The sequence below is a fragment of the Myxine glutinosa genome, chromosome 8 (genome assembly GCF_964187855.1).
Source record: "Myxine glutinosa chromosome 8, kmMyxGlut1.1, whole genome shotgun sequence".
Lineage (NCBI taxonomy): Eukaryota > Metazoa > Chordata > Myxini > Myxiniformes > Myxinidae > Myxine > Myxine glutinosa.
In genome coordinates this window covers 98,856,910-98,879,079 of record NC_136268.1, presented here as the reverse complement: position 1 = coordinate 98,879,079, position 22,170 = coordinate 98,856,910, and the positions used below count along the sequence as shown (strand labels likewise).

The window sequence follows — 22,170 nt, the reverse complement described above, 5'->3', positions numbered from 1 at the left end:
ATGAGGGTAGTTAGCTACACAATACCGAAAATTCTGTTCGATTCCGACAACTTTGAAAATTTGACCTTTGTGACCTTCAAAGGTCAAAGGTCAAGGATTCTGAAATTTGTTGGAAAACTTGTATTTCATGATGTATGTGATAATATAAGATCATGTACGACATTTCACCCTATCAGGAAGCGAACAATGTAATAAAACTTGAAAATCTATGCTAACTTGAAAATCACAACAAACCCAATTTGTTATCAATGTTCGTCTTTCATTAATCATCCACTTTCTAAACTCCCCTCTTGCCCCTCCCATCCAAATCCCCCCCCTTGCACCTACACGCCGAAACTTCCCCCTTGCCCCTCCACTCTTAAACTCCCCCCTTGCCCCTCCACTCCTGAACTCCCCCCTTGCCCTTCCCCTCCTAAACTTCCCCTTTGCCCCTCCCCTCCTAATCTCCCCCCTTGCCCCTCCACTCCTGATCTCCCCCCTTTCCCCTTCCCTCCAAAACTCCCCCCTTGCCCCTCCCCTCCTAAACTCCCCCCTCACTCCTCCCCTTCAAAACTCCCCCCCAATCCCTCCCTTTCAATTCTCCCCCCATACCATTCCTCTCCAGTTCTCTCTCCTCCCCCCTCCTCCTCCGGGCTGCCTCCTCCCCACTTCGTCTCCCTTCTATCTCATACCTCCACCCCCCCAAACCTTCTACTATCCTCTGCCCCCCCTCGGACAACCCCTCACTGTGCCGCATCCCTTCACCAGCAAACCTTTCATCCTCCTCATCCTTCCCTTTCTTGGAACTCTTCTGCAACATCAGAAACACTATCGACTGCTGTCCCTACCTCCCCCTCTCATCCTTCATCTTACCCTACTCCTCCCCTCCCCTGTCCTGTACCCGATGCTCCCCCTCTCTCTTCATTAACGGTATGGACCTCAAACATCCGGGGCCTTCGCTCAAACCTGACTGATCTCTCCATACAGGTTGCTTCTGACAATCCAGACTTGATCTGCTTAACAGAGACTTTCCTCCTTCAAGATGTCTCTGATTCCTTAATATCTCTTCCTGGTTACTCCCTCCTCCGGTATGATAGACCTGAGCCTCGGCCTGGTGGTGGGGTGGCTATCTTTGTCAAAAACTCTCTTCCTCACTCTCCTTGCACTGCTCTCTTTCCTCCTGACCCGCAGGAGTACCTCTGGTTACGGCTTCCTCTCCGCTCCCACCTTTTGTTCATATGTGTTCTGTACCGTCCCCCAAACAGTGATGACTCCATCTACATTTCACTGTCTGACAACATGGACCAACTTCTATCCACTCATCCCAACTCTCTCTTCCTCATATGTGGTGACTTCAACTGTCATCATGCCACCTGGTTGGGTGTGGGTTCCTCTCTCACTAGTCATGGCATCTCAGCAAAGGACTTCTGTGACTCACTGGGATTGACACAATCTGTCAATTTCCCGACCCGGATCTCAGCCAATGGAGTATCTTCTCTTCTAGACTTGGTTATGACAAACTTCCCTGCTAATGTCTGCTGCTCTTCTTCTGCTCCAATCGGTTCTTCTGATCATGTGCTTGTCAAAGTGGACATCTCTCTGGCCATTCTCAGAGAGCCTCCTCAGCGTCGTCGAGTCTGGCATTTCACTCAGGCCGACTGGGACGGTCTTCAAGCAGCCATCAATCGTCTGGATTGGTCTCCCATCTCCACTGCCGCTGACATCAATTCTTCCTGGGAATTCTTCCAAAGCAAACTGATCTCTCTCATGCACAGATTTATCCCATCTCGCCTTCAATTGTCTTACCCTTCCTCCCGTCCATGGTACACTGAATCTTGTGGTGAGGCAGTTGCCCTGAAACAACTTGCCTTTGCCTCTTGGAAGGCTAATCCAACTGAAGGAAATCTCAGTTCCTTCCACCAAGCTCGGAACAAGTGTGTGTCTACCCTCAGGAGTGCCAGGAAGCACTATCTCTCCTCACTCAAGAATGAACTCTCAAACCTGTCTCCTTCCTCCAAATCCTGGTGGCGTCTGGTCAAATCCGTTTCTGGTGTTTGTTCCCCCTCCATCCCCTCCCTTACCTCAAATGGCCACACAGTTGACATCGCACGTGACAAAGCCGAATGCCTCAACTCTGTGTTTGCCTCGAAATCCTTAGTCCCAAACCCATCTCTCTCTGTTCCCTCCTTTCCCAGTCGAACCCAACTGCTCCTGGACTCTGTGTCCTTCTCTCCTGACAAGGTGGAGGAGTTTTTGTCAAACCTCGACTCTGATTCTGCAACTGGACCAGACGGCATCAGCCCACGGGTCCTAAAATCCTGCTCTGCCGCTCTATCTCACCCTCTCTCTGTTCTTTTCACCCTATCTTTTGCTCAAGGTCATCTGCCAGCATCCTGGAAATCAGCTAACATTACCGCTTTACACAAAAAAGGTGCAAAAACAGATCCTTGCAACTACAGACCAATCAGCCTGCTCCCAATTATCAGCAAAGTCATGGAATCCATCATTGCTTCGGATATGAAATCTTTCCTCTTCTCCAATGGCTTGATCTCTGATCATCAATTTGGTTTCAGACCAGGTCACTCTACTCTGGACATGCTGCTTCTGCTGTCTCAACAATGGATGGAGGTCCTCAATGCCAAACAGGAAATCAGAGCTGTCTCCCTTGACATATCAAGAGCCTTTGATACGGTCTGGCACCCAGCTCTGCTCACCAAACTCTCCTCCTATGGTATCCATGGAAATCTCCATGCATGGCTTGCGGACTTCCTCTCTGGTCGTAGTCAACGTGTGGCCCTGAATGGATTTCTCTCATCTCCCCTTCCTGTTCAGGCTGGAGTTCCCCAAGGAAGTGTGCTGGGCCCTGTGCTTTTTCTGGTCTTTATCAATGATCTCTCTGACTCTCTGGAAAATCCTCTCTATCTCTTTGCTGATGACTCCACTCTCTGCCGCTCCATTCCTCTTCCCTCAGATCGGCAGTCTGCAGCCTCCTCACTCTCTGAAGACCTGGACAAAATCACAGACTGGTCAAACAAGTGGAACATGTCTTTCAATCCTGCCAAATCTCACTCTCTTACTATGTCTCTCCGAAAAGATCGACTGGACAACCCTCCCATCTACTTTCTCAACAATCCTCTCCAAGAAGTTCTGTCACTCAAGCTTTTGGGTCTCACTATCTGCCATGATCTTTCTTGGGAAAACCACATTTCCAAGCTGGCCTCCAAAGCCAGTCGCCGACTGGGCATCCTCCGTCGTGCGAAGTCCTTCCTCGGCACACCTGAGCTCCTCACCACATACAAGGCTTTCATCCGCAGCTCTATGGAATACTGTTCTCCCCTATGGGCTGGTGCTCCTGCCTCACACCTGGCTCGGCTTCACGCTGTTGAATCCAAAGCTTTCAAAATCATTGGAATCTCCCGCGATGAAGCTATCTCTGAGGGCCTTTCACTCACTCACCGCAGGCAGGTAGGTGGTCTTTCTGTCTTCTACCGACTCCTCTCCGGCCTTGCTCCCCCAGCTCTCTCTGTGCTCTGTCCCCCAAATATTCCTACAGGTCGCACAAGATCTGCCAGCAACCCTCTGATGGTTAAACTGCCGAAATCTCGGCTCTCTGCTCACCTTCACTCTTTCATTCCTCTTTTCTCCCGCCTGTGGAACAAACTCCCACACTCCCTTCAATCCCTCTCCTCCCTCCAGGTCTTTAAAACAGCTGTTCACCACCATCTCTTATCTTCCCCCATCCATAACCTTGATCTTTTCTACCCCCACTAATTCACCCCAGATCCACCTTGTTTGAAATTCCAACTTATTTCCTGGAAATCCTGGCAGTGTCCATATGTTTATACCTCTCCCACCCCCCCCCCCTTCACATGCCTCCCCCCCCTCACATGCCTCCCCCCCAAAGCCCTCTCCCTCCCACAGATCTCTCGATGTCTCCATGTCTCTCGGTCCCTGCTCTCAAATGTTGTGTTTGTGTCCTTCCCCCTCTCTCCCCATCTTGTCTACCGCTCCCGATGTTATTTGTTTTATGTGTCTGTTTGTCTTTCTGTGTGATTAATGTTCGCTCTTTCACGAGCCTCGATGTTGTATACAAAAAAAAAAAAAAAAAAAAAAAAAAAAAAAAACCATCAAAAATCGACTTTTCTAAATTTCGTGACCTTGTGACCTTGACCTTGGGGCGAAAATAAAAATCGAGCTCCGTGGGGCTAGACACATGACATTGGCCTAACCAAATATCGAAACCCCTGTCAGATTCCACCAACTCCATCGGAGAAGATGTAGCTTGAACTCGATTACCCCCTAAAAGACATCTTTTTCGGGCGTGGCTCCGCCCACAATGGGCGCAATACGCCCACTCTAGGCAGGACACAACTACATGATGATATCAACCTCCCACCCAAGTTTCATCAAGATCGGATGATATCATCGGGTAGTTATGCTGCGGACAGACAGACACACAGACAGACGCACACACATGACGAATATAGTGGTCACTTGATAACTCGTGAACCAACAACGTGCCAATAATACAAGTGTCTGAGGAGGTCTAGGGATAGGAGATGTTATTACAGGGCAAATGCACGGAGGTCATGGCTGGGATTCAGCAAACTGATCCATGTACTCTATGCAGGATATTTTTTGCAGAATGATAAATCAAATGCTTCTCACTTTTCCAGGTTTCTGCAGTGGAACAATGCAGCTTTCATTAATTCTGAATCTCACTTATAAGCACAGTTGCTTCTTGCACTGAAAAGCGTCCCCATCTGTGATCGCCAGCATACCTGTCTGCGTTCGCCTGTGTCCTAGATTTTGCTTGCCAACATACCAACCTGTGTTTGCCCACATCCTAGATTTTGCTTGCCAACATACCAACCTGTGCTTGCACACATCCGAGATTTTGCTTGCCTACATCCAATCGTGTGTTCCCCTGCATCCTAGTTTGTGCCTGTCTACATCCCAGCCGGTGTTCCCCTGCGTCCTAGTTTGTGCTTGCCTACATCCTAGCCTGTGTTCCCCTGCGTCACAGTTTGTGCTTGCCTACATCCCAGCCTGTGTTCCCCTGCGTCCTAGTTTGTGCTTGCCTACATCCCAGCCTGTGTTCCCCTGCGTCCTAGTTTGTGCTTGCCGACATCCCAGCCTGTGTTCCCCTGCGTCCCAGTTTGCGCTTGCCTACATCCCAACCTGTGTTCCCCTGCGTCTCAGTTTGTGCTTGCTTACATCCCAGCCTGTGCTCCCCTGCGTCCCAGTTTGTGCTTGCCTACATCCCAGCCTGTGTTCCCCTGCGTCTGAGTTTGCACTTGCCTACATCCCAGCCTGTGTTCCCCTGCGTCCTAGTTTGTGCTTGCCTACATCCTAGCCTGTGTTCCCCTGCGTCCCAGTTTGTGCTTGCCTACATCCTAGCCTGTGTTCCCCTGCGTCCCAGTTTGCGCTTGCTTACATCCCAGCTTGTGTTCCCCTGCGTCCTCGTTTGTGCTTGCCTACATCCCAGCCTGTGTTCCCCTGCGTCCTAGTTTGTGCTTGCCTACATCCTAGCCTGTGTTCCCCTGCGTCCCAGTTTGTGCTTGCCTACATCCTAGCCTGTGTTCCCCTGCGTCCCAGTTTGCGCTTGCCTACATCCCAGCCTGTGTTCCCCTGCGTCCTCGTTTGTGCTTGCCTACATCCTAGCCTGTGTTCCCCTGCGTCCCAGTTTGCGCTTGCTTACATCCCAGCCTGTGTTCCCCTGCGTCCTCGTTTGTGCTTGCCTACATCCTAGCCTGTGTTCCCCTGCGTCCCAGTTTGCGCTTGCTTACATCCCAGCTTGTGTTCCCCTGCGTCCTAGTTTGTGCTTGCCTACATCCCAGCCTGTGTTCCCCTGCGTCCTCGTTTGTGCTTGCCTACATCCCAGCCTGTGTTCCCCTGCGATTGAGTTTGCACTTGCCTACATCCCAGCCTGTGTTCCCCTGCGTCCTAGTTTGTGCTTGCCTACATCCCAGCCTGTGTTCCCCTGCGTCCCAGTTTGTGCTTGCCTACATCCCAGCCTGTGTTCCCCTGCGTCCTAGTTTGTGCTTGCCTACATCCCAGCCTGTGTTCCGCTGCGTCCTAGTTTGCGCTTGCCGACATCCCAGCCTGTGTTCCCCTGCATCTCAGTTTGTGCTTGCCTCCATCCCAGCCTGTGTTCCCCTGCGTCCTTGTTTGCGCTTGCTGACATCCCAGCCTGTGTTCCCCTGCATCTCAGTTTGTGCTTGCTTACATCCCAGCCTGTGTTCCCCTGCATCTGTTTGTGCTTGCTTACATCCCAGCCTGTGTTCCCCTGCATCTCAGTTTGTGCTTGCCTACATCCCAGCCTGTGTTCCCCTGCATCTCAGTTTGTGCTTGCCTACATCCCAGCCTGTGTTCCCCTGCATCTCAGTTTGTGCTTGCTTACATCCCAGCCTGTGTTCCCCTGCGTCGTATTCTTGTCGCATGTGCTCGCCTGAGCCCCACTTGGGTTCCTCCTTGCCCATGCGCATTCTTGCACTCGCCCACTTCCCATCTTGTGCTCGCCCACGTTCCTGCACCTTTACTCACCTGTACATTCACACTCTCGCTCACCTACACCCCCGCTAAAGCTCACCGTGTCCACGCTTGCACAAGCCAATGTAATTTTCTTTTGTTTGATCTTATAACAGTTGTTACCTCTGCTAGCAGAGGTGTACGGAGGTTATGTTTTCACCCCTGTCTGTTTGTCTGTTTATCTGTGACTAGGATATCTTAAAAAGTTATGGACGGATTTGGACGAAAATTGGTGGAGAGGTTGGGTGTGTGACAAGGACAAATTGATAAGATTTTGGTGAAGATCTAGATCGGGATAGAGAATTTTAATATATATTTTAAGTGATTTTCCACCATTGGCACAGACTTGCACAGTTGCTGAGCGTGGGGGAAGTGTCGTCACTTCTATGGACACCTGGACAAAATCACAGACTGGTCAAACAAGTGGAACATGTCTTTCAATCCTGACAAATCTCACACTCTTACTATGTCTCTCCGAAAAGATCGACTGGACAACCCTCCCATCTACTTTCTCAACAATCCTCTCCAAGAAGTTCTGTCGCTCAAGCTTTTGGGTCTCACTATCTGCCATGATCTTTCTTGGGAAAACCACATTTCCAAGCTGGCCTCCAAAGCCAGTCGCCGACTGGGCATCCTCCGTCGTGCCAAGTCCTTCCTCGGCACACCTGAGCTCCTCACCACATACAAGGCTTTCATCCGCAGCTCAATGGAATACTGTTCTCCCCTATGGGCCGGTGCTCCTGCCTCACACCTAGCTCGGCTTCACGCTGTTGAAACCAAAGCTTTCAGAATTATTGGAATCTCCCGCGATGAAGCTATCTCTGAGGGCCTTTCACTCACTCACCGCAGGCAGGTAGGTGGTCTTTCTGTCTTCTACCGACTCCTCTCCGGCCTTGCACCCCCAGCTCTCTCTGTGCTCTGTCCCCCAAATATTCCTACAGGTCGCACAAGATCTGCCAGCAACCCTCTGATGGTTAAACTGCCGAAATCTCGGCTCTCTGCTCACCTTCACTCTTTCATTCCTCTTTTCTCCCGCCTCTGGAACAAACTCCCTCACTCCCTTCAATCCCACTCCTCCCTCCAGGTCTTTAAAACAGCTGTTCACCACCATCTCTTATCTTCCCCCATCCAAAACCTTGATCTTTTCTACCCCCGCTAATTCACCCCAGATCCACCTTGTTTGAAATTCCAACTTCTTTCCTGGAAGTCCTGGCAGTGTCCATATGTTTTATACCTCTCCCACCGTCCCCTTCCCATGCCCCCCCCCCCCAAGCCCTCGCCCTCTCTCAGATCTCTCGATGTCTCCATGTCTCTCGGTCCCTGCTCTCAAATGTTGTGTTTGTGTCCTTCCCCCTCTCTCCCCATCTTGTCTACCGCTCCCGATGTTATATGTTTTATGTGTCGGTTTGTCTTTCTGTGTGATTAATGTTCGCTTTTTCACGAGCCTCGATCTTGTATACAAAAAACTCTGGGTACCAGCAACATTACAACAATGGCGCCGCTTTTCTCACCGCATTCAGCGGGGAATTCCCTAAGGAGGACATTTAGCATGATTTATTCCAGAAGTTTGTGGATGGATGATGACAAACTTGGTGGATGAGTTGGGTAAGTGACAAAAGCAAGCCGATTAGATTTTGGTTAACGTACGGATGCAGCGTATCAGTGGGACACAAAACGTAAAATGTTCAGCCTGGTATGCACACTGCCAAATGTCTAATGGATATTTAAAATAATAAAGGTCAGTGTGCGTGTGTCTCCTCCATTAATTTTTTCAGAAAATTTTCATATGAAATTGCCAGCAATATCATCAACCAGAGACCGTTCTCGTGCAGATCCTCCCCCCGACCCCCGCCTTCCCATGCCTCCTCCCCCCAAGCCCTCCCCTCCCACAGATCTTCCGATGTCTCTGTTCTCTGCTGTTGCACTTGTGTGCTTCACTCTCTCTCCCCATCTTGTCTCCTGCTCCCTTTATTGTATGTTTTGTGTGTCCGTTTGGTTTTTTTCTTTGTGATTGATGTTAGCTCTTACACGAGCCTCGATCTTGTATACAAAAAATAAAAAAAAATAAAAAATAAAAAAAGATGTTCGGGATCTGAACATATTACCAGGACCGAGGAGGTAATATACCAGGTGGAATCTTACATCTTGCCCTACTTTACTCTATTTGCCCTGTCTTGCCCTGCCGTACTCTATTTCAATGCGCATGTTACAATTGAAATGTAAAAATAACTTGTTGGTTACACTGAAACAGCAGTAACAACAACAACAACAACAACAACAACAACAACAACAAAATACATAATGTCAATTCACTTTTTCGTGTAGTCGCAATTGCACAGGAGAGATACAGCTTTCTCCACCCGCTGAGAAGTTGCAGTAAACATAGATGGAGTCGTGGGCACATCCCTGGTTAGGATCAATGTAGTAGTAACCTGAGAAATAAGAGCATTATGGTCACAAGATTATTACATGCACTTCCCAAGAGTGCTTATTCCAAGCTACTTTTTTTTAACAGGATCTAAGGTTGTACAGGATCATAATGGCAGACAAGAAGATTTCAAGGAGATTGAAAGGAAAGGTTCTGATGCTGTGCATAACGCCGGCCTACCTTTACAGTCAGGAGACGGTGGCACTGACAGAGAGACAACAACAGAGGCTGCATGCAGGCTTGCGATTGCGAGGATTTCAGGAATGAAGAGGGTGGATAGAAGGAGAATGGATGAACTGAGGGAGGAGATTGGTGTGCAGATGAGTTTGACGGGGAGATTGGTGAAATGCCGGCTGAGATGGGCTGGACATTTGGTGTGGATGGGCGAAGAGAGAATGGCAAGGAGAGCGGATAGGTTGAGGGAACGAGGTAGGAAGAAAAGAGGTAGGCCACGGTTGAGATGGGAAGATTATGTGAAGAAGAATACCAGTAAGGTGGGGGTGGTTGGAGAGTGGAGAGAGTTGGCTGAGGACACAGGGAGGTGGAGGAGGATCGTGGTCAAGGCAGGGCAGGAGTTTGGTGTGGTTTTTATCTGTAGTCAGGTTCACTGTGTTTTTTCGTTCAAAATTTTTAGAGATTAGCAAAACTATACATTTTTGGAATATTCAGAGCATGAGGAATCCAAAAATTAATGTTTACATTTGCGTAGACACCTTTGTGAAAATGACCCTCAGGACAGTGATGAAGATCTGTAACATATTCCTGAACGGTATAGACCGAGTAGATCCTGTGTATAGGACTTATAGTTCAATCTGATACTACCTATAACTTCCTATAACAACCTATAACTTCAAAGGACTTGCAATATCATGTATTATGTAATACAGTTATATCACAAATATAAAGACAATGGTTTTCAATCACTTTTGTTTGTTGCTTTTCTATAATCCTGAGCACTATTTTGAGGCCTTTATTGGATTCCTTGACCCAGAAAACATAGGATTAGCATATTTAATTAAGTCTCTAGGTTGACTAGAAGCCGAGATCGTGCAAAATATGTATTTTATGGCGGCCATTTTGAAAATCCAAAATGGCGGCCGTGCATGTGTCTGTGCAAATGCCAACATTGATTTTCGGATTCTCCATGCTCTGGTGATTCCAAAAATGTACAGGTTTGTTAATCCCAAAATTTTGAACGAAATTATATTTGTTAACATAGTGAACCTGACTACTGGGAGAAGATCCTCCAAGAAGACGATTTATAGGGAAGAGGAGTTAAGAAAATCCAGGCTCGTTTGTAGTGGAGCTGCCACACACACACACATCTCACACAAATTGACATAGATGAATATGCGATAGACAATACAGGACTGTTAGACGAGACAAACACAGTCACTGAGCTTTGGGGAAGCGCCATCACTTTCCCTGGGCACTCTGGGTATCAGTGACGTAACAACAATGGTGCCGCCTTTCTCACCACACTCAGTGGGGCATCTCCTCTGGAGGAAATCTCTCCTCCCCATGGATGCCAACCTATGGGGATTGTCCATGCTCTTATCCTTTTAAATATTGAATGTCAAGCAAGGAAACAAGCAAGTACCATTTTAAAAGTCTTTGGTATGACTCGGCCGGGGTTTGTACAAAAACTCAATTTAATGACACGGTTGTTGTATAGGTAGATAAAACTAATGTGTATAAGGGTTGAAGCTCTGAAAATAAATTATCTGTGCTTTTGTATTACCTGTGCCTGGCATACCAAGCACATATCATAGTTACATGGCTTCTTTTTCATTGCACGACATTGTGCATTGCTGGAGCTTCAATCACGATCATGACATCATAGCAATTTTGTGTAAAGTACATATACGGTATATTGTGCACGGAAATATTATTTTCTGACAAATGAATGACTCAAAATCTGCAACTTGAAAAAATGAATGAATGAATGAATGAAAATATGCAACTTGAGAATGACGAAAAAGGGATGAACACCAGACAATGGAAGAATCAAATGGGGCAAGAATAATTATTTATTACTTTGCTTGTTGATGTTTTCTGTTCTTTGGCAGAGGGTGGTGAAGTGAATTTTTCATCCTTCTATTTTGTTGTGGTACCAAATCTCACCACAAGATGGAAGCTTCGTCCAACAATTCCACTTGAAAACGAATCAAACTCAAAGCACGTGATTCACCTTGCTCCAAAGTGGCGGGAGAAGGTGTTGTGTGATTGGTCGGTGTCAAGCGGTGTTTGAGTGTGCGAGTCCGCATGAAGATATACTTTATTATATATATATATATATATATATATAGGCCTATACATATATATACACGAGGGGGCAGGCAGTCAATAAGTAACCTTAAAATATTTTTTAAATACTTGTTTATTGCATGTACGTGTGTAACAACTGTGTTATTTTACAACATAATCTCCATTGTGTTCAATGCATTTTTTTCAGCGTTTTACTAAGGCCTGGATTCCTCTAGGAAACAAAATATATCTTGGCTGCTTGTGTAGCCATTCGTTCACCGCCTCTTGGACCTCTTCGTCAGATTGGAAAGCGATTCCACCAAGCGCTTCTTTAAGTGGTCCAAAGATGTGGTAATCCGAAGGGTGGGGAGGTCTGGCGAGTAGGGTGGATGAGGAAGACACTCAAAATGCAGGTCCTCGATTGTTACAACTGTAGCGCGGGCAGTATGGGGCCGAGCATCGTGATGGTGCAGCAAAACACCAGTAGTGAGTAGTCCATGAGGTTTTGATCTGATTGCTGGTTTCAGATGATTTTAAGGAGGTCGCAGTATGATGCACTGGTGTGGTCCCTCTGGGCATGTAATGCTCTACAAGTGGGCCTCTGCTGTCCCAGAAGAGCGTCAGCATCACCTTTCCAGTGGATGGCTGTGTGCGGAATTTTCTGGGCTTCGGTGAAGTTGAATGGCGCCACTCTTTGCTTGCCCTCTTAGTTTCTGGCTGAAAGTAGTGACCCAGCTTTCATCCCCAGTCACTACGCACTGTTAGAAAGTGTCGCTTTCTGTTTCGTAACATCGCAGAAGTTCTTCACACGTGTCCACTCGCCGTTCTTTCAGTTCGGGTGTGAGTTGTCGAGGCACCCACCTTGCAGACACTTTGTGGAACCCCAGCACGTTGAGAATGATATGGTGTGCTGAACCATGGCTAATGTTCAATTCGGATACACATCATCCAGCGTAATGCGACGGTTTTCCCTTAGCACGGGCTCAAGTCCTGCAGCCATTTCTGGTGTGTTGGCTGTTTGAGGCCGGCCAAGCGAGCAGCATCTGCCGCACTGGACACTCCCCTTTTAAACTTCCTGTCCTCGTCGTACACCTGCTGCAGCGATAAACATGCGTCACCATATTGCATCTTCATTCTACGATGGATTTCACTGGGATTCACACCCTCGCTTCCCAAGAAACGGATGACAGAACGTTGCTCCTAAGGGAGCCGCCATCTTGGAACTGCGCTACTGATGTCATACGCTCAATGTTGCCAGATCTAAAACAGGCAAAACATGCCTCTTGCCCAGATATATATATAACATAGGTCATCTACAACTACACACATATTCTCAAAATCAAAACACCATTTTAAGGTTACTTATTGACTGGCCCTTGTGTGTGTATATATATATATATATATATATATATAGATACATACATATATATACAGTATATATATACATACATACATAATATATATACATACATACATACATACATACATACATACATACATAATATATATACATACATACATACATACATAATATATATACATACATACATACATACATACATAATATTGTTACGGGTCGCGGACAAGATGTTACTTTGGGCCGAGCGGATGGTCAACCGCGACCGTTACAGGATCCCCGATTGGCCCGACTCCCCCAACGTTGACCAGATCGCACCACAGATATTCAATTTGGAAACCTCTAAAGCGACCGAAAGAGAAGGAAGAGAGAAGAAGACAGAGTACGGAGGAATAACAGGATTTATTATACACACAAGCAAAAAGAAGGAGCGATCAAAGTTATTTACAAGCAATGGATGGAAGAAGCAGTCACACAGTGAATCGTTAGCTTATACTATTCAATTTACTTAACCCCAGGACAACGATTAGGACAGACGACGTTCACACTTACACGGGGGAAATTGCAGGCAGGAATGGCGGAGGTGGGTTGCTGGAGAGGGAGGCAGGGTCAGGTCCCTGCAACCGGCAGGGCTGGAGGTAGCAGCTCCCAATTCTTCGCGTTTTTGGCGGGAAAACCCTCGGTCGCGTCGACGCTGCTGATGCTGTGGACGTCACGCGCTGGCTCGGTCACACCTGCTCCTCTCCTTCTGGTGGAGCCGTCTCCCTCCTCTCAGCGCGTCTCTCCAAAGCTTGTTTCATCTCCAAGTACCTCTCCTTTTTGGTTTGGAGCGTCTCTCATCTCTCATCTCACAGCTCACAGCTCATCTCTCCTCTCATCTCTCATGTCATCTCCCGAAGCAGTCCCTTCCAGTCGCTTTTATTACTCAGGTCGGAATCAAGCCGCCGGCTGCGAGGGCACGCCTACCGGGTCGCTCACCGCGGTGCTGATTGGCTGTTAGGGCTGTCCGATTCCCCCTTTGATCATGACGACGTGCCACGCCTGTGAGTTGGCGGCTCCTACCCCCCTCTTCTCCGAGATTAGCACATGCGCAATGGCGGCTTGCGGGATTGAACACCACTCGCACCGCTTTTGAAAGGAACTTTGGAGAGCGGAGATGATTGGGGAAATTGAAAGGGGCCTACGCTTATTTCGTTTGATACAATGCAGAGTCAATCTAGTGGGAAACACATATTTAGCCTACATAGAATACGGAAATAAGCTATTTAAAAAGATATATCGTGGCCTGTGTGTAAGTTTCATGGAATTAACTAGGGGGACGTCCTTCGACCTTATTTACTCGACGAGGGTGTTACACACAACAAAACCATACTTTTCACATTCGTTACACTTTCTCAAAATTCGTTACAATATATATACATACATACATACATACATACATAATATACATACATACATACACACACACACATATATATATATATATATATATATGTGGCGGTTACCGCTGGATGCATACAATCGCCTTGCACCGGCCAGAACACGGCCAGACGCGCCTCTCCCGGGCATGCCCGGACTCACTGTTCCCGGGCACGCCCGAACCTCCCGGGCACGCCCGCTCTCGCCTTTCCAGGGCTCGCCCAGAGCGTCCGGGCATGCCCGCTATCGCCTTTTCAGGGCTCGCCCAGAGCGTCCGGGCATGCCCGCTATCGCCTTTCCAGGGCTCGCCCAGAGCGTCCGGGCAGGTCCAGACTCGCCTTTCCAAGGCTCGCCCTTGACACCCGGGCAAGCCCGGTATAGCTTTTGCCGGGCAAACTTCCCGACATAAATGTGTATATATATTGCTGCCCGATAAACGGGCTGGTCAGAATACCTGAGCTGTTTTGTTTCAATAAAGCACCTCGGACGAATTCCGTCTTTGGTCGCGTCAATTCTTTCAACTCGCGTTGGAGCGCAGTTCCTTCATTGGTGACCTACCGACATGGATACGGCAGTGACGCTTAAACTGCCTACCTTCTGGGAGGCTCACGCGGCTGTTTGGTTCGCTCAGGCGGACTCTCAGTTCGCCCTGCGAGGCATCACCGCGGACGACACCCGCTTCCACCATGTTGTGGCGGCGCTCGGTTCCGCCACCGCGGCCCGCGCCTTGAGCCTCCTCGAGCACCCGCCGGCTGCTGACAAATACGACGCGCTGAAGACACTCCTCCTCGACGCTTTCGCCCTCTCACCGGCAGCACGCGCACGGCGCCTGCTCGCTCTGCCCGAGCTCGGCGACACGCGCCCGTCAGAGCGCATGGACTATATGCTCTCGTTGCTCGGTGAGCACTCTTCGGATTTTCTGTTCCGCGAGCTGTTCCTTCGCCAGCTGCCTCACCCGGTACGCCTCGCCCTGGCTGGCACGTTGATCACGGATTCCCGCGCCCTCGCCAGGGAAGCCGATAAGATCTCCTCGGCGGGCCAGCACATCGGCGCGGTTACCTGGAGCCCGCCGCCGTCCGAGGCGACGCCCACGACGCCCGAGCGCCCTGGGCGGTTGGAGGCCGAACTGCCGGTGCAACTGGCGGCCGCCACGCCGCACCACCCGCTTCCGACACGATGGCCGGGGCCTCCACCTGACCGGGCGTGGTGTTATTACCACGCCAGGTTCGGACACAAGGCTCGGACGTGCTGGCCCCCGTGCACTTTCGGCAGGTCGGGAAACGGCCGGGCCGGCGTTCATTCCCAGCCATGAGCGCCGGCCACTCGGGCAACTTGCTGTTTATTCCGGACAAAGCGTCTGGGCGGCGTTTCCTGTGTGACACCGGCGCCCAACTGAGCGTCATACCCGCCTCCGAGCAGGACAGGCGGGACGCCGTTTGCGGCCCCTCTTTGGTCGCTGCTAATGGCTCGGCCATACGCACTTTCGGCCCACGCGTCGTCACCCTCTGCTTCGGCAGCCAGCGTTTTCAATGGACTTTTGTGACCGCCTGCGTCCCCATGGCTTTGCTGGGCGCCGACTTCCTCTGCGTGCACGGGCTGCTGGTCGACGTCAAACGTCGTCGCCTTGTCAACGCCGAGACCTTCAGCTCCCTGGCGTGCACGATGAGCAGCTCCGCGCCGACCGAACTGGCGTGCGCCCTCCCGGCAGCGAACGAGTTCGCTCGCCTGCTCGCGGAATTCCCGGCCCTCACGAGGCCGACATTTTCGGCCGTCGCGGTGCGGCACGGGATCGAGCACCACATACCCACTACGGGCCCGCCGGTCTACGCCAGGGCCCACCGCCTCGACCCGGCCAAGCTCGCCGTGGCGAAGGCCGAGTTCGACGCGTTGGAGCACCTCGGCATCGTGCGGCGCTCCGATAGCGCGTGGGCCTCGCCACTGCACATCGTGCCAAAGCCGGGGGGTGGATGGCGCCCGTGTGGCGACTACCGCCGTCTCAACGACGCTACCACCCCCGACAGGTACCCGATCCCGCATATTCAGGACTTTTCCGCCCGTTTGGCGGGACGGGTCATCTTTTCGAAAATTGACCTGATACGGGGCTACCACCAGGTACCTGTCCGGGCGGCCGACGTCCCGAAGACGGCCGTCATCACGCCGTTCGGCCTGTTCGAATTTTTGCGGATGCCGTTTGGCCTCAAGAACGCGGCCCAGGCGTTCCAGCGCTTGATGGACGGCGTGCTGCACGACCTGCCGTTTCTTTTCGTCCATCTGGACGATATCCTCGTCGCCAGCACGTCCCGCGCCGAGCACCTCCTCCACCTCCGAACACTGTTCGGTCGCCTCAGCGAGCACGGCTTAATTGTCAACCCGGTCAAATGCCACTTCGGCGCGACGACCGTTGACTTTTTGGGCCACCGCATCACCAAGACCGGGGCCGTGCCGCTGCCGACCAAGGTCGAGGCCATCACCACGTTCCCGCGTCCCCGTTCCATCAAGGACCTCCAAGAGTTCCTCGGCATGGTGAATTTTTATCACCGATTCGTGCCCCGCGCTGCTCAGCTCATGCGGCCCCTTTACGAGGCCCTCCGGGGCAAGCCGGCCAAGCATGACATTGTTTGGTCCGCGGCCATGGACGCGGCCTTCGCCAGCGCCAAACGGGCCCTCGCCGACGCAACGCTGCTGGCTCACCCGGTGCTCAACGCGCCCATTGCCCTCACTACGGACGCCTCCAACTACGCGGTGGGCGCCGTCCATGAGAAATGGGTGGACGGGGTTTGGCAGCCACTCGCTTTTTTCAGCCGGCAACTCCGGCCGAACGAGTTAAACTTCAGCACGTTCGACCGCGAGCTGCTCGGGCTATTCCTGGCCGTTCGCCATTTCCGACACCTCCTGGAGGGCCGCCCGTTCACGGCTTTCGTCGACCACAAGCCGTTGGTCTACGCAATGGCTAAGGTCACGGAGCCGTGGTCGGCCCGCCAGCAGCGCCACCTCTCCGCCGTGTCGGAGTTCACCACGGACATCCGGCACGTCGCCGGCAAAGACAACGCCGTGGCCGACTGTCTTTCTCGGGCCAGCGCGAACGCGGTCCACCTCGGCGTGGACTTCGCGCTCATGGCGGCCGACCAGACCACCGACGCCTCGGTGCAGGCACTCCGTGCGGCGGACACGGGCCTCCGCCTGGCCGACATTCCCTTCGCGGGCACCGTCCTGCTCTGCGACGTCTCCCAGAGCCAGTCTCGCCCCATCGTGCCCGTTTCCTGGCAGCGCCGCATCTTCGCCTCCATCCACGGCCTTTCTCACCCGGGCCGGAAAGCTTCTCAGAAGCTGGTGTCGGCGCGTTTCGTCTGGCACGGCCTTCGACGAAACATCCGCGACTGGGCCAACGCCTGCACGGCCTGCCAGCGGGTCAAGGTCCACCGCCACACCCAGGCCCCGCTGGCACCTTTCGCCGTGCCTGAACGGCGTTTCGACCACGTCCACGTGGACCTGGTGGGTCCCCTGCCCCCCTCGCGGGGGTTCACCCACCTGCTCACCATGGTGGACAGGACCACCAGGTGGCCGGAGGCCGTGCCCCTCGCCTCCACCACCACCGCCGACGTGGCGCAGGCGTTCATCGCCACCTGGGTCGCGCGCTTCGGCGCACCAGCGGACATCTCGTCCGACCGCGGCCCACAGTTCACGTCTGAGCTTTGGGGCGCGGTCGCCCGTTCGTTGGGGGTCACGCTGCACCGCACCACGGCCTACCACCCCCAAGCCAACGGGTTGTGTGAGCGGTTTCACCGCTCCATGAAGGCCGCACTCATGGCCGGCCTTCAGGACGACGGTTGGGCCGACCGGCTGCCGTGGGTCCTTTTGGGCCTTCGTACGGCCCCCAAGGAAGACCTCCAGGCGTCCGCCGCCGAGCTCGTCTACGGCCAGCCGCTCCGCGTCCCGGGCGAATTCGTGCCCGACGCTACCAGTCCCTGGTCCGCCGCTCACCAGCGCTCGGACCTCCAGGAGGTCGCCCGACGATTTGCCCCCGTGCCGACGTCCCGCCACGGTGGCCCCCAGTCCTACGTCCCCCCGGCGCTTCGCACAGCGGAGTACGTCTTTGTGCGTCATGACGCGCACCGGGGGCCACTCCGGCCGCCGTACGACAGGCCCTTCCGGGTCCTGCGACGGGGCGACAAGTCTTTCATCGTCGACTTCGGCGGCCGGCAGGACCGGATTTCTGTGGACCGCCTCAAACCGGCACACATGGACGTCGACCGACCACCACGGTTGGCCCTTCCTCCGCGGCGAGGCCGCCCCCCGTCCACAGTTCCCCCCGCTCGACCACCCACCACCACGTCGGACCCCTCCCCACGACCCTCCAGGGGTCGCTTCGGCCGGGTCATCCGGACCCCCCTTAAATTGACCCTGCCGGTGCAGGTCGATTCTGAAGGGGCGTGTGTAGCGGTTACCGCTGGATGCACACAATCGCCTTGCACCGGCCAGAACACGGCCAGACGCGCCTCTCCCGGGCATGCCCGGACTCACTGTTCCCGGGCACGCCCGAACCTCCCGGGCACGCCCGGTCTCGTCTTTCCCGGGCATGCCCGCTCTCGCCTTTCCAGGGCTCGCCCAGAGCGTCCGGGCATGCCCGTTATCGCCTTTTCAGGGCTCGCCCAGAGCGTCCGGGCATGCCCGCTATCGCCTTTCCAGGGCTCGCCCAGAGCGTCCGGGCATGCCCGCTATCGCCTTTCCAGGGCTCGCCCAGAGCGCCCGGGCACGCCCAGCCTCGACTTGCCAGGCCGCAGCCAAACACGCCCGGGCAGGTCCAGACTCGCCTTTCCAAGGCTCGCCCTTGACACCCGGGCATGCCCGGTATAGCTTTTGCCGGGCAAACTTCCCGACATAAATGTGTATATATATTGCTGCCCGATAAACGGGCTTGTCAGAATACCTGAGCTGTTTTGTTTCAATAAAGCAACTCGGACGAATTCCGTCTTTGGTCGCATCAATTCTTTCGACTCGCGTTGGAGCGCAGTTCCTTCATATATATACACACACACACACACACACACACACACACACACACACACACACACACACACACACACACACACACACAGATACATAGAGTCGAGGCCAAAAATATTGGCACCCTTGCACTTTTTTTCAAATAATGCACCATTTCTTGCAGAAAATTGTTGAAATTAATAAATCTTTTGGTATCCACATATGTATTTCTTTGCTTTGCAGTGGAACAAAACAAAAAAAGCTGAAAAAATTACTAAATCTTATTTTATTCCATACAGAAATCCTAAAATGGCCGAGACAATATTATTGGCGCCTTTTAGAAGTTGTTAGAAATAATTAGATTTCAAGAAGGTGATTCTCCTTTACTTTGGAATTGAATTCACCCGTGGTGACTTGCAGGTGCCTGCAATATAAAAATCACTCATTCAACCAGTTTGAATAGAGAAAAGGAGTCATTCTGCTGTTTTGTGTCACTGTGTGTACCACAATGAGGATGGAGGAAAGAAAGAAAACCAGATGATTGTCTCAGGCGGTCAGACACAAGATTGTAGGCAAGAATGGACAATCTCAAGGCTATAAGTCCATCTCCAGAGACCTTGATGTTCCTGTGTCCACCATATGCAATGATATGAGGAAGTTTAAGGCCCCATGGCACTGAAGCCAACCTCCCTGGATGTGGCCGCAAGAGAAAATTTGATCGAAGATTGCAGCAAAGGATTGCTTGAATGGTGGAGAAAGCACCTCGATCAACTGCCAAATAGATTAAAGCTGACCTTCAGACACAAGGTACGATGGTTTCAACTTGCACCATCCGTCGCCAACTCAATGAAATGGGGTTCTATGGTAGGAGACCAGGAAGGCCTTCATTTGCTTTCTTTCATTGCTGAGAGAGAGACATAAGAAAGCCTGACTGGAGTTTTCCAAAACACACCTGAACAAGCCAAAATCCTTCTGGGAGAATGTCCTGTGGACAGATGAGACCAAATTTGAGCTTTTTGTTAAAGCACATCATCTCTATGTTTACAGAAAACAAAATGAAGCCTTCAAAGAAAAGAACACCTTCCATACAGTCAAACATGGAGAAGGTTCAGTGATGTTTTGGGGTTGCTGTGCTGCCTCTGGCACTGGGTGCCTTGAATGTGTGCATGGCATCATGAAATCAGGAGATTACCAAGACATTTTGGAGCGCAATGTGATTACCAAGACATTTTGGAGCGCAATGTTCAACCCAATATCATAAAGGTTCTGTGAGCAACAAAGCAACAAAGGTTCTGTAAGATTAACAGTGAAATAAAGAATTGTGGAGACCAAATACCGTTGTCAGTTTCAACTTATTTTTCGAGAAAATTGTGGGTTATTTGAAAAAAGTGCAAGGGTGCCAATATTTTAGCCATGACTATCGCTCATTCTCAGATCTACTGTAATCTATATATCCGGGCAAAGCTCTGCAATGGTAACTATACCAGTTTTGTTTGTTCTGGAATGGCTTTGACAGTGCTCAACCATTGATCGGGAAAAGTTTGTCATTTTGCAGTATTTGTACAAGACCTTCAGAAAACCACAATCATTTTTATTTGTGGTATCAATTTACATAGTATGTAAAAAAATTACATGGAATTGAAAGACAGTTGCCAGAATAGGTCAAATGGTTGCATACTCGTGTAGATCTGTGAGTTGTCTCATCTGTATTTGATTGTCAGAAAAATTAGATCTGATTAAAACTTAGTTGTAGTGCTGCACAGTCAGGGAATTGCATCAAAATGCATGATTGGTTTCACGTGACATAACCCAACAGTTCCATCTTTGAAAATTCACTGGTGGAAGGTTGAGATTCATGATATTTCTTTCAAAAAGTCAATCTTTGGGCTCATTCCATATGATACACTTTCTAGTATGGAGGACTCAATGAAAAGGTTCAGCAGGTGACCTTTGCATCATAAGGACCAATTTCTTACTGAAAGAGGCTATAGGCAGTCCTAAACATTCTATCTATATGTATTGCACTTTGGAAACATCAATGATGTTTTTTGTATGCTTGGTCGAGGCTCATAGAAGAGCTAACACGTAGAACATATCATAAAGGGAGTGGGAGAGAGAGGGAAGCATAACAACAGTAGTGAACAAGGTCATCTGTGAAAGAGAGAGGGCTGCGGCGGGTACACGGGATAAACAAGATGGACACTACAGGGGATTTCAGGAAATAAAACGAGCATTTGAAGGAGGAGGGTTTGGGGTGGATTAACGGGGGTAGAAAAGGTCAAGGTTTTGGATGGGGAAAGATAAGAGATTGTGATGAACAGCTGTTTTGAAGACCTGGAGGGAGGAGTGGGATTGAAGAGAGTTTTGGGAGTTTGTTCCAGAGGCGGGAGAAAAGAGGAATTAAGGAGTGAAGGTGAGCAGAGAGCCTTGATTTTGGCAGTTTCACCAGAAGAGGGTTGCAGGCAGATCTTGGGCATCTTGCAGGAATATTTGGGGGACAGAGCACAGACAGAGCTGGGGGAGCTAGGCTGGAGAGGAGTCGGTATGAGACAGAAATTCCACCAACCTGCCTGGGGTGAGCGAGTGAAAGACCTTCAGAGTCAGTTTCATCGCGGGACATTTTTCCAATGATTCGAAAAGCTTTAGTTTCTACAGCGTGAAGCCGAGCTAGGTGTGAGGCAGGAGCACCAGCGTAGAGGGGAGAACAGTATTCCATCAAGCTGCGGATGAAAGCTTTGTATGTGGTGAGGAGCTCAGGTGTGCCAAGGAAGGACTTCGCACGACGGAGGATGCCCAGTCGGCGACTGGCTTTGGAGGCCAGCTTGGAAATGTGTTTTTCATGAATCATGGCAGATAGTGATATCCAAAAGCTTGAGTGACAGAACTTCTTCAAGAGAATTGTTGAGAAAGTAGATGGGAGGGTTTTCCAGACAGTCTTTTCAGATAGCCATAGTGAGTGTGAGAGATTTGTCAGGATTCAAAGTCATATTCCACTTGTCATATTCCAGAGGATTTTCCTGAGAGTCAGAGAGATCATTGATGAAGACCAGAAAAAGCACAGGGCCCAGAACACTGCCTTGGGGAACTCCAGCCTGGACAGGAAGAGGATGAGAGAATTCCATTTGGAGCCACACGTTGACTACGGCAGGAGAGGAAGTCCGCAAGCCATGCATTGGGATTCCCATGGATGATGCTGTTAATTTCCATGTGAATTAAATTTCTTGGG

General features: G+C 50.9%; 1 protein-coding gene across 1 annotated transcript in view; it reads right to left on the bottom strand.

Moving 5' to 3' along the window:
- Window positions 1-22,170, bottom strand: part of LOC137433154 (uncharacterized) — a 432,405-nt gene that overhangs the window by 10,271 nt on the left and 399,964 nt on the right. Inside the window, exon 60 of the mRNA XM_078783571.1 lies at window positions 8,824-8,942. Coding sequence (XP_078639697.1) covers window positions 8,824-8,942 — 119 coding nt within the window. The remainder of the gene's footprint in view (window positions 1-8,823; window positions 8,943-22,170) is intronic.